The 12287-nt window shown below is 59.4% G+C and overlaps 1 protein-coding gene and 1 long non-coding RNA gene across 4 annotated transcripts in view; both read left to right on the plus strand.

The window, feature by feature from the left end:
• Positions 1-12287, plus strand: part of WWP2 (WW domain containing E3 ubiquitin protein ligase 2) — a 119084-nt gene that overhangs the window by 7011 nt on the left and 99786 nt on the right. For all 3 annotated transcript variants that reach the window (XM_068203292.1, XM_068203289.1, XM_068203290.1), the window contains exons 5-8: positions 1859-1996; positions 2688-2784; positions 7210-7421; positions 9780-9996. In XM_068203292.1, coding sequence (XP_068059393.1) covers positions 1859-1996; positions 2688-2784; positions 7210-7421; positions 9780-9996 — 664 coding nt within the window. The remainder of the gene's footprint in view (positions 1-1858; positions 1997-2687; positions 2785-7209; positions 7422-9779; positions 9997-12287) is intronic.
• Positions 7433-9306, plus strand: LOC137481514 (uncharacterized). The gene is made up of 2 exons (XR_011003517.1): positions 7433-9103; positions 9135-9306. It is a non-coding gene; the product is annotated as an uncharacterized lncRNA (long non-coding RNA).

The raw sequence follows: 12287 nt of genomic DNA on the forward strand, positions 1-12287 counted from the left end.
GGCCCCGGAGCGCGGCGCGCGTGGAGGGGGATGGAGGGACCCTGGAGAAAATGCGGATTCCTACGGCTTGGAGGAGCCAGGGGGGAAACAGGGTCTGGATTTGTTCTGGTTTTTGGCCGTGCTCAGTAGCATCTTCTGTCTCAGGCTCTTAAAGCTGTCTGTGAGGTCGGTTTCCCGTGGAAGCAAGCAGAGCGCAGCTCTGTGAGGCAGAGAGGAAGACCAGGCTCAGCAGAATCCTTTGCTGGATGATGGTGATCGGTGACAGAGCAGTGTGCCCCTGTTGTGCAGGAGACACCTGCCCTCTTGGCACTAGAAACTGGAGACTTCCCTCAGATCCACAAGTGTCCCACAGCCCCGTGTTCACCGCAGACCCTGTGTCACTGTGTCTGGGGGGCCTTGGAGAAGGAAGTGTCAAGTCCCGGTGTGGGACAGCTCACAGCTAGAGGTGGGGCAGGGGCTCCATGGGGGTGTGCTGCCATCCTGCTCCTGCTGGCCTGAGCCGCACCCCGTCCCCACGTCACACCGGGACAAAGCAGGTTGCTAAAAAATGGTGCCATTGTGTCATGAGCAATCCGTGTATAATAAAAATATTATTTGAGCAAATGAGTCAGGAAGCGTCTGGGCTAGTGTCCCGGGCTGGTGCAGCCAAATTTTTCTGGCCTTCTGTGACGGGTGTTTCAGTCTGGCTGGCACTGGCATGCATTGCTGTGATGGGCTGGGTGCTGAGGGCTGTGCTGTGCCCCCATTGCCCCAGAGACCAGCAAAGCCAAGCTGATGAAGCCAGACTGGCTCACACAGGAGGGAGTGGAGCTGGCAGCTGTCTCCAGGAGCCTCCCAGCCCGTGGCACCCTCTCCAGAACCTTCTGTGAATGCAGTCCAGTGCTGCTGCAGAGTGTTCCTGTCTGGGGACAGCCCTCCGTGCTGGTTTTGTTCAGTGGAGTCGATGCACGGGGATGTGGATGGATGAATGCTCACCATCATGCTGGACCCCTGTTGCCTCTTGTGTCATCTTCAGGGAGCCCCTCAGTTTGGGAAGGACGTTGAGACGCTCGAGCGCGTCCAGAGGGGGCAACCGGGCTGGTGAGGGGCTTGGAACACAACTGTGAGGAACGACTGAGGCAGCTGGGGGTGTTCAGCCTGGAGAAAAGGAGGCTCAGAGATGACCTTACCACTCTCTACAGCTCCCTGAAAGGTGGTAGTCAGGTGGGGGTCGGTCTCTCTGTCCAGGCAGCACTGACAGAACCAGAGGACACAGTCTCAAGCTGTGCCAAGGGAAATTCAGGTTGGCTATTAGGAAAGAGTTTTTTATGGAAAGAGTGATAAAGTTCTGGACTTGTCTGCCCAGGGAGGTGGTGGAGTCACCATCCCTGGATGTTTAAAAATGGCTGGATGTGGCACTCGGTGCCCCGGTTTAGATGAGGTGTTAGGGCATGGGCTGGACTCTATGATCTTAAAGGTCTCTTCCAACCTGGTGATTCTGTGAAATCCCTTGGCTTTCCTGCTGGGATCTGCCCTACAGCTCCTGCATCTGTGAGCGATGGGGGTCTCGGTGTCACAGCCGGGCCCCTGGGGCAGCTGCAGCCCCAGTAAAGGGGTGAAGGGATCCTGAGGGCTGGTGAAGGAGGATCTTCCTCAGGAGCGGGTGGTGGGACTGGCCGGGGTCCTCTGGCAGCCCTGGTGCGTGTGTGTAGGTGTGGGGCCAACACTGGTGGTCCTGAGGGCGTGGGCACATTGTCCTTTGGGGATGGGGGCAGGCCAGGGAGGCTGGCACGGGGGCTTGGCAGTGGAGCCACCGCTGCCAGGGCGGGTGTCCCGGTGCTGACTGGGGGTCTCTTTCTCGGCGTCCCGTGTGCCGCAGTGGAGAACAGGCAGCTGACCCTGGACCTGCAGACGGAGAACAAAGGCAGCATTGTGTCGGGCGGAGAGCTGACGATTTTCCTGGACGGGCCGGCTGTTGCTCTGGGCAGTGTTCCCGACGGCAGTGCCGGCACGGATGGTGAGTGCCCGGCCCGCACGAGGGGAGCGGGGCGAGCGCGGCCCCGGCGCCCCCGGGACGGTGTCCCGGGCCAGCACCCGCCTCTGGCCCCTGCGCGCCGCGGGCTCCCGCCGGTGTGAGCGTGTGGCAGGAGCGGGACGGGAGCGCCCACGGGCTCACACCGGCCTCCCCAGAGCCTGGAGGAGCGGCCGTGCTCCAGCCCTCCAGCCTTCCACGCGGGTCAGCCCCTTCCCTGGCTGGCTCTGAGGGCTGGGGAAATGCTGATCTACTCACGAGAGCTCCCCGTGCCAGAGCATCTGTGGGGTCATGGGCTGGTGGCTGATCTCTCAGGGTTGCCAGGAGATCAAAGCTTGTACAGAGCAGGGCTTGGTGTATTGCTTTCCCTTGGCTCCTCCTCTTTGTCGCTGGCAAACAAAACCTGGGAAATCTGGGAGCTGTGGATGCAGTGCTCTCCTGGCACTGCCAGCTCTGCAGAGTCCTATGTCCCGCTTGGAGCTGTGGGGTGCTGGGGGGCCGGGCACTGCCGGGCTGTGTGGTGTGAGGTGGGGGCTCCTCGGGTGCTGGGGGTCTGTCCTGCAAGGGATGGGGCTGTTGTGCTTTTGGGGCTCCTTTCTGGAAGGCGGGAGGGAGGGAAGGAGGGTGGATCTACAGGTGGTTCAGTCCTTCACCCCTTGTTCTTCCCCCAATGCAGGGTCCCAGGTACCTGGACGGGACCCCAGCAGCACAGCTGTGGCCACAGAGGGCCGGCACCAACCTCCCAGCACCAACTGCTTTGGCAGCAGACCGAGGTGAGGGTCCCATGCCGTGTGTCCATTACTGAGGGGTTGATGTGGCTGTGTCTGGATTGTCCTTGTGCTGTGCACCCCGCTCCAGATGTCCCAGTGAGCCCCTGTCACGCAGCACGCGGGAGGTGGGGAGCAGGGGTGGCCTGTGCTGGGGGACACGGAGTGCAGAGGAGTGACTGTACGGCTGGGCTGTGGCTGGCCTGAGCCTCTCCTAAAGTGTTGGTGTCTCAAGGAGTATCAAGTCTGTGATGGCTCAGAGAGTTTCCACCAGTTGCTCCAGTGGCAGCTGGAAAAATGGTCTGTCTGGGAGTGGGGCAGTCAGGCAAGCCAGCAAAGTGGGGTCCCTTCAAATGGGGATCACAGGAACCCCAGCACGTGAGCACAGCTCTGGCCGGGCTGGGAAGCACAATGGCCCTCTGGGCAATGGCCACAGGGAGATGCTTACAAAGGTCCAGGGAGAGCTGGAGAAGCAGAGCTGCAGGGAAATAGCAGCTGCTTCCAAAGGAAGTGAGATGCTTGGGCAACAGGCCATCCTGCAGCTGGCTCCATGCCCTGCCCTGCCCTGCCTCCTTGCCGGGCTGGAGTGGCTCAGCGCTGCTCCTTTCGGAGCTGTGGTTACTGAGAGACGTGTCACACTGTCAACATGGAGTTGAATTTAACACCTATTTATATTTCCAGAGCATGGCAGTGGCCCAGCAGCCTGTACAGATGTTCTGGGTAGGAGTGTGGCTGTGGAGAGGGCGCCTGCAGCCTGTCTGTGGGAGGTTCTGCGTGGCCCAGGCTCAGGAGCACTCTCAGCTACAAGCTTCACACCTCGAGCCCTTCTGCTCCTTCTTTATCTGCTGGCCACACACCAGAGTTGATGTTTTTGGCTCAAAAAGTAACCTTGTCTTTGCATGTCGTGTGTTCATCTCCCACCCGAGGAGGGAGAGGGATGGAAATTGGGAGCACCTTGTGAGCACAGACCGTGCCCTTCTGTGGTGGCTGCTCCTGTTGATTCCTGCTGTCCAGGTGTTAGAGCCTCCCCAGGGGTGGGAAGTCCTCAGTGACCTGACTGAGCTGGGCTTGGCAGGCACTTAGCAGCTCTCAGGAGGTGCTGGAAAACCTGCAAAGAAAATTCTGGTTTTGGAGGCTGAGCCTGGGCACTGCTTGTTGCCCATTCCCCACTGCCTTCCCATCGGCTGTGAGGAGTTTCTGCTTCAGGTGTCACCTTGAGCGCGGTGAAGTCTGGCCAGGACTTGTGCAGGGCACCTTCAGACACCTGCCAGGTGTGCCTGCCATCAGCCACATCCCCTGGCTGCCCTGCTGTGGAAAGCTCCGAGCTAGTTCTCAATCCCTGCTGCAGTCACCTGAGTTTGGGGTTGTTCTGGACGTAGCTGCTCAGTTTGATGTGGTGCTGCTCCGTGGGGCAGAGCACTGCTCTCCGTACCCACAGTGGAGGCAGCTGCACGCTCCGGGCTGGAATGTGGGTCCCTTGCATTGGGAATGTTGTTTGATGGTTGCTGTGTTTATACACAGAGCCGTGTTTATTTTCTTGGGCTCGGTGATGGATGCTGGCAAAGTCGCTCAGCGGCAGGATGGGAAGAAAAGGGGCATTCTTCGCTCCTCAGCTATTTCCACACTGTCCCTGCAAGGGAAATTGCTTGGTCAGGGTTTCTCTTTCTTCTCCTGAACAAATGTCATCTTGGGATTTGCTGCTAGTCTTGGTGATTGGGTGTGAAATTCCACAGCCCTCTGTGCAGTGAGAGAGCGAGCTCTGGCTGAGAGCTGGGGCCATGGGTGCCACAGCCCCTGTTTGTGGAGGCCCTGGCACAGGTTTCTCAGAGAAGCCGTGCCTGCCCTATCCCTGGAAGTGTCCAAGGATGGATGGAGCTTGGAGCTTGGAGCACCCTGGGATAGTGGAAGGTGTCCCTGCCCATGGCAGGAGCTGGAACGAGAATGAGCTTTCAGGTCCCTTTGCACCCAGACTATGCCATGAATCTCTCATTTGGGTGCTGGGGGATGTGGCTGCCTCCCCTCCTTTGGCAGGGACGGGGGGAATTTCTCAGCTCCGTGTTTCGGGAGCTGTGCTCTCGCTGCCTGCATGGCACCGAGGCTCTCCCGGCTGTTTCCCAGAGATTGTGCCCTGCTCCCCAGAGCCAGCCCTGGCTCCAGCCTGTGCTCTGCCCTCCTCCTCCTCAGCCACAGCTCGGGCTCTGATGTGCTGAGTGAGACCGAGAGAGTCCACCTCTGCTGCATCTCCTGAGGGACCTTCTGGCCATCCCAGCTGCAGGAACTGGCCGTTCCTGGGTTTCTTGGCTGGGGTCCGTGTTGGCCACCGTGGCGAGGGGACTCAGCCTTGGCAGAAGGGGAAGAGGGAGGGTTGATGTCACCTGGCTGATGCGATGATGGTCACTCTTTGGCATCATCTGCCCCAGCCCAGGAGGGGCACTGGGGCAGCCAGCCAAGGTCCCCAAGTCGACGGGGGACAGCAGGGTCTTGCCCCTGGCGTGGGAGAGGGGCTGCCATCCACACACCACTCTCCATCCCACCCCTGTCTGTCCCCACCCATGCTCTGCCTGGTTTTTTTCTTGCTTCTATTTTAAGTGCACACTCCCATCCCGCCGTGCTCTGTGGCCTTGCTGGGTTTGTTTCCAGTGTCTATTAAAAGACAATGCCCAGATGGGAGCACTCGTAGGAGGGCTGGGCTGGGCTGGGCTGGGCGGGCTGGCTAATTCGGGCTGGTAACCGTGTGCCGCCGGCTGGCAGCCTGGAAACATCCTGTTTTGGTTTCTAAAAACTCCCTGGGCAGTGCTGAGCTCATCTGTGCTGAGGAGGGCAGGGACCAGAGCCATCCCGTGCCAGAGAGGTTGCTCCCAGTGGGACAGGCTGGTGGCACCTGCCTGTTCCCCTCTGGCCAGGGCTCTGGGGGCTGTGCTGCCCCCGGCCTCACCACGGGGGGAACTGTGGGGAGAGCTCCCAGCCAGCTTTTGGGAGGTGGATGGTACCAGTGTGCCCTGCTGAGCCATGGCGGTGAGGGGCCCCCTTGATGGGGGAAGAGGAGCCTCTTCTCTCCCCACAGATGCCCCATGTTGCTGGGTGCTGGGTGTTTGTTTTTGGCCAAAGCAAACCCCAGCATGGAGCCGTGTCTGGGGGCCAGCTGGGGTTTCAGGGAGTTCACTGTCTGAGGAGCCCCTGGCTGGGGCTGCCCTCCTAGGGGTCTGTGACTCACTCAAGTGGTCACAGCAGCTCCTGTTCTGCCCGTGGCTCTCATCTAATCTATTTTCAACAGCCATCTCCTGCTTTCCCATGTCTCCTCCCGATCCCAGCCCTGCCATGAGCCGCTCCCCAAGGAGAGCAGCTTTGGAGCCAGTGGGAGGGTTCTAGTTGCTGGAGCTGCTGAGAGTGGCATGACTGATCTGTGCCCTGTTGCTGCCAAGCTGCTGTCCCCTCCCAGCACCAGCTGTGAGACTTGGGGACAGTTTGTGGGTTTTGCCCTTTTAAGGTAGATTTTGGCTGGGAGAAACTGATGGCCTTTTCCCTGCAGTCTCTACCCTCCGTGGTTGCTGCCTGGGCTGCCAGCCTGGGTGGAGGTGCCTGGGCTCTGCCTCTGCTCCTCAGGCCCCCCACATTTGGGATGACAGCATCTCCCCTCCTGCCCTGTCCCCCTCCTCGCTCGCAGGAATGAATTCTTAAGGTGAAACCCAGCTATTTCAGGAATGCCTTTGTGCTGCCTTGGGGCCCCTGGATGGACCAAGGCAGTGAGTTTCCTTGGGGGAGCTGCAGGTGCTCTGCCAGGGAATGGTTGGGATGCCTTGGCCGTGGAGAATGGTGGCAGGTGAGCTCCAGGGTGGCAGTGACCCCCAAGAGATGGAGCAGCTGCACCTGAGCTGGTCACAACTCGTGCTGTGATTTCAGCTCTCACCTTTCCTGACTGCTTGCTCCCTCCTTTTCTGGAGGCCACTGCTGTCCTGGGAGCACCTTCTTCACCTGCCCCTGTGCTAGGCTTGGAGCCAGGTACGAGGCACTGGAGAGGGTCCCCACCATGGTGCAGGACCCAGGGCTGCTGTGGGATCTCCTGGGATCTGCAGGGGTGGACGGAGCAAGCTGGGATCCACTGTGGTGAGCAGGTGTCTGGCTGTGAGTGTCCAGGGCCATTCCTTGGCACACAGAGTGACCACCTGTGAGCAAAACAAGGTGGTGTCACCCGGGTGACTCCTCCGTGGGTCTCTGCCACCAGCAGGTGTGTGCCAGGACAGTGGGCAGGTCTGAGCAGGCAGCATGAAGCTCCAAGCACTGCCCTCAGCAGAGGCCTGGAACCATATCCTGGCCCTTCCCAGGGGACACCAGTGGCTGTGCTGGGCAGAAGCAGCAGAAGCCCAGGGTGAAAAGGCAGGAGTGGCATTTTCCACGTGATGACTCTCACCTCCTGTGCTCCCTCCCTTGCAGGACGCACCGACATGCGGCCGGAGCAGCCCGGGGAAACACGGGGAGTGGAGAGCAAAGTCCCAGTGCCAGGAGCCGGCACCGGCAGCAGGCCAAGAGCTCACAGCACACCAGCACAGCCACCAGCATGGCCAACGGCACGGCCACCAGCATGGCCAATGGCGTGGCCACTGGCACGGCCACCAGCATGGCCAATGGCGTGGCCAACGGCACAGGTGACCCAGCGCTGGTGGGAGGTGGGGGCAGAGCTCAGGGCTATTCACTGTGGAGAAAATCAGTCTCTGCTGAGATTCATAATGCATCTTGTAGTGCCCGGGAATTTTGTCCCTGTGCATTGATGGGTTTTTACTGATTTTCCTTCTGATAAGCCAGGCAGCTCTGCTGAGTGCACTGGGAGGATCTGTGCTGCCTGTCAGGAATGATTTCTGTGACTCCACTCTGGAGTCACCCCGGTGTTTAAAAGGATATTGGGACAGGTGTTTAAAAGGATACTGGGACAGCAGTGTCACCGCTGTCACGGTGAGGAGGACAGTGGTCACCACTGAGTGGACTTTTTCCAGGGTTCAGCTGAATTTCCCATCAGTCTTCAGTGAAAGTGTTCTGAGCTCTGAAGGCGGGAGGAGAAGCTGCCTGTCAAGCCCCAGACAAGGCATAAACCCACCTCTCAAACAGGGGCTTCTTACAACACTGGCTATTTTTGGAAAGATTTCTCTCGTCATTTCTTGGATTTGTCCACAAATCCCTTGTGGAGCAGGACTGGGACCTGCTGAATACCTGACTGTGAAGTCACACATGGCTGATCTGTTTTTCTTCTCTGGCTCTTGTGGAGCATCTCCTGCTCCTCTGCACTGCATTTGCTTTTGTGGGAGATGAAGAAGAGGCAGAGTGCTTTGTTTTGGATAGAAGGAAACGTGCTGTTCAACCCAGAAGGAGTTTGGTATTTTTTGATGTTTCATTGGAAAACCTGGAGCAATGCAATTTCAATTTTGCCAAAGCCCAGCCCTCCCCAGGCTCCTCTCTCTGTGGACAGTCCCTCGGGCTGGGGACAGGGATTTTGATCCCAAGTGCAACTTTGGCTCCTTGGCTTTGGTGTATTTAAAGCACTTTCTACTGGCCCAGCCACAGCCTCCCCGGTGGCTTTATGACTGTGCTGTCCTTGTTGCTGTTGTACCACCCTCCATGCCTCCCACAGGTCATGTCAGCAATGGCTTGGGATGGAGAGAGGAGTGTTTTGTGTGGCTGGGACACCCTGGAATGCCTCTAGAAACCAACCTCTTCCCGCTCAGTTTGGCCCATTTTGGTGACTCTACCATGTTTTTCGAGCAGGTTGTTGCAAGAACGTCCCCACTACATTTGTCCCTCAGGGCTGTAATTTCAGCTGACAATACAAGGAGATTATTCCCAGGTGTGTTTTCCCCACAGCCACAATGTTCAGCCCTTGCTATGTTCCCTCTGGAGCCCTTCTTTATCCAGGTGAACTTTGGATCAGCTTTTCCTGCTTTGTCCAGGACTGAGGTCAGACTGACTGTGGTGCATTCACCTGGGTCCTGCTGCAGGTTCCCTTTGAAGCTTCTCACAACATGACTGAAGCTTCTAAAATGGCCTTTTCCCAGGCTTGCTGGAGAGGAGGGACAGTCAGAGACCTCCTCAGCTGAGTCCTGCAGGACTCTGGTGGATCTTGCTGCTGAGCTGGAAATCTCCCTTACCTGCAGCTGCTTCCTGGGGGCACCTCCAGCTGCTGCTGTGTGTCCCAGGAGCCCTCTGGTGCTGGCCACCCTCCAGCTGCCAAGCAGAGTGTCCTGAGCATTCTGTCTCTTCTACAAAGCATCTGTAGCTCTTCAGTCTCCCTTCCATGAGGGTCTACACTGCTTTTTCCTACAATGCTTCTAAATGTTTGGTCTTCCCTTACAGTTTTTTACATTTCTCAGCTGTAGCTCATGGAAATATGTCTGCATCCCTCACTCCTTTGTTCCTTGTTTGTGGGTTTTTATAAAGCTTTTGCTTTACCACTCCAGCCAGGATATCTTGTACCAAAGGTTCTCCTCAGCTGGGCTGCCAGGTCTTGGGGTTTTGGTATCTAATAAATATTCCTCTAACAAATTCCCTTTCATTTTTTTGCTCTGCATATTCCTCCCCAACAGTTTTCTTTGTAGTTTTCCTTTGCTCTGTCTCTTCCCTTTTCCAGAGGTTCAGTGGAATCCAGCAACGTTTAGCCCTTTCCAGTGCTGTTGACTTGTGGAGCCTGGGTTTCACTCTGCCTCAGGGGAGATGCTGTACCCACTGTTCTGGAGCTCCCGCTCATTCCCCGAGTTCCCATCTGGGTTGCAGCCTGTTTCCAGTGGCAGAAGAGACCCTGGGCACAAAAGCAAAGCACGTTCAGCTTCTGTCTCAGGATGGAGGCGATGGCAGTGCTTCCAGAGGGGTCTGGGTGAAGCAGGCGCTGCCTTTGCTGCAGGCTGGGAGCACTGAGAGTGCCGTGCTTGGGTTGTCACCCACCGCGTGCTCTGCTTCCCGGGAAGATCAGCCGGCCTCAGCGCCCTGCCCGTGCTGACCTCCCGCCCTCTGCCTTGCAGTGAACGGGGACGCCGTGGGTGCCGTGGACGTGGATGAGGACAGGCCGGCAGCAGGGGCCAGCGTTCCGCCCCCGGCGGCGTCGGGCACGGCCGAGGGCTCCGCTGCCCCTGCCCCTCCTGCCCTGGGTGGCTCCAGAGAGGCAGAGGAGACGGCCTCGGGCCCCAGCGGCCCCCCGGCCCGGGCGGCCGCGCTCGCCCTGGATGCTCTGCCCCCCGGGTAAGCTCTGCCTGCGGCCCTCGGGGAGGGGGACGGCAACCGACTGGGGCACTGCTGTGTGCTGGGAGCAGAGGCTGTTCCAGGGAGGGAAGGTGCTGCCCCAGGAGCTGCTGGGCGTGCTGGTGCTCAGCAGAACAGGGAGGGCCTGGGGCAGGTGCCGGGGATCCTGTGCCCCTTGCCTGGCACAGCCGGTGCTCCCTGTCCTGCCTGCCTGGCCAGGACGCTCCGGGCCGGGGTCTGGCCTGTGCCCACTGGGTGTTTGGGGTGCTGAACAGTGGGGTGGCATCTCTGTGCCCGTGGAGCAGCAGAGCCTTCCGCTCTCACGGGGCTCCTCGAGGGATCAGTCAGAGGAGAACGCCCGGGAGACTGAGCGTGGATTTTCAGGGAGCTCTCACTGAGCAGGAGGGCATGGGCATGCTCTGGGAGCACCACAGAGGCACTGGCCACTGCTGGGGACAGGGGGGCAGGACCCTTGAGTAGTGGTGCTCATTCTCCCTGGTGCGGATGCTGCTCATCCTCCTCCTCCTCCTCCTCCGGGGGACGTTGGGAAGGGGCTGGAGGGGAGTGGGAGCTGCTGGCTCGGGGTGGGGGCAGCAGGCGGGGTCTGGGCTCAGCCCCCAGTGTGCTGCAGCTGCACCGTTCTCCCCTTGGGTCAGACCCCTTGGGTTCTGGGCGGGGGGTGAAATGGCCTGTGTTTGGGATGAAGGGAGCTGTTTATTTTGCTTTGGCTGAGGCGATGCCTGGAAGGTCAGGGCCCGCTCGCGTGTCAGTCACAGGTAATTAGGGTTAACGGCTCACTGTGCCTTTATGCGGGTTTGTGAGGGTTTCTGTTCTCCTGGCCTGGGCGCTTCCTGTTTCCAGGCAGCTGGAAAAGTCCAGTGCTCTCAAAAAGGCCTTTATTCCAGCCAGAGCTTATACCCCTTTCTGCTCCTACCAGGTAGACTGAAGGTCTGCTTTTCCCCACCTGGGGTTGGAAACAGGCTGTTGTTTCTTTGCCGGGGCGGGGAAGCCTGCAGATACCTGCGGGTTCCGGAGGCTGCGGGCACTGCTTTCTAAGACGCACCAGGCTGGGTTTACCTGGCCCAGCCAGATGGAAAGGTGGCCATGTCCTCCTTGCCCATCTCCCTGTGGAGCTCCCACACCAGAGAATCAGTGTGTCAGGGCAGGGAGGAGGATAAAGCTGTTGTGCTTGGGAGCTGGATGGAGAGGAACACTGGAGGGGCAGTGGGGCATTCTCCAGGCTGAGCTCCTGGAATCTGGATCTCTGGAGACACCTTTGATTAGCACCTCCTGTGCTGGCTGTGGGATGTGTAGAGGGAAAGAGGGCAGCACGAGCTGTGCCTGTGCTGTGCTGGCCTGGGCAGGGGGACCAGAGGTCGAGGCCTTCCCGGGTGAAGGTGAGCGGGGAGTTGGATGCATTGAGGTCTCCACGGTGCGAGCCCTTCCAGGGAGCTGCCAGAGCAGGTCCTGGGCTAGGGGGGATTTGCTGAACTGGGATTGCACAGCACTGTGTCCCTGGGGTGGTGTAAATGAGCTGCTGGAGTTCTCGTGAGCCCTGATCCAGGGAGGCTGCTTTTTGGCGGGCTCACCTCACCACGGAATTATTCTGGCTGGTGGTTTGGGGCCCAGCTTAGGAGATGGGGATGCAGGAGAGCCCCTTGCTGGGCTGGCTGTGAGAGCACTGCAGGGCCCAAGGGGTTGGCTCCTGCTCTGCCACTCCAGGAGCAAAGTCCCCTGCAGAGCTGCCAGGCACGTCCCTCCTGAGCCCTGCCCTTGTCTCTGAGTGTCTCCTTCCTTCCCTGGGAGCGTGGGGAGCACTCGCTTCAGCCTCTGGAGGGTGGCCCCAGCTCGTTCAGGGCTGTGACAGACGGTTGGGTTCATGTGGGGATCCCGAGCGATGTGCTGCGCTCAGATCTCTGTGTCTCAACATCTGCACCAGGTGTGGTGGCTCAGAGGCATCCCTCACACAACTGGGAGTCTGTCCTAGGGGCTGGAGAGGGCTGGAAGGAGTTCTGAGTAATTCCAGCCTGACAGTGCCCAAAACCTCCCTCACATCCTCTGGGCAGTGTTCCCCTGGAGCCGGGAGCGTGTGTGGTGCCTCGGGGGTCCCAGCCCGCGGTGCCAGCTCTCCTGCTGGGCTGTCTGAGCGGATTGGCAGCCCAGGGAGGGGAGGGGGGTGCTGGCTCCTGCATCTGGATCCTATCAGGGATGATCCCGTGTGGGACAGGCGGCCGGGGTGGGGGGTGCGTGGCGCTGCCTTGCCCGCACAAAGAGGTGCTTTATGCTGCCTG

The sequence above is a fragment of the Anomalospiza imberbis genome, chromosome 12, assembly GCF_031753505.1.
Source record: "Anomalospiza imberbis isolate Cuckoo-Finch-1a 21T00152 chromosome 12, ASM3175350v1, whole genome shotgun sequence".
Taxonomy (NCBI): Eukaryota; Metazoa; Chordata; class Aves; order Passeriformes; family Viduidae; genus Anomalospiza; species Anomalospiza imberbis.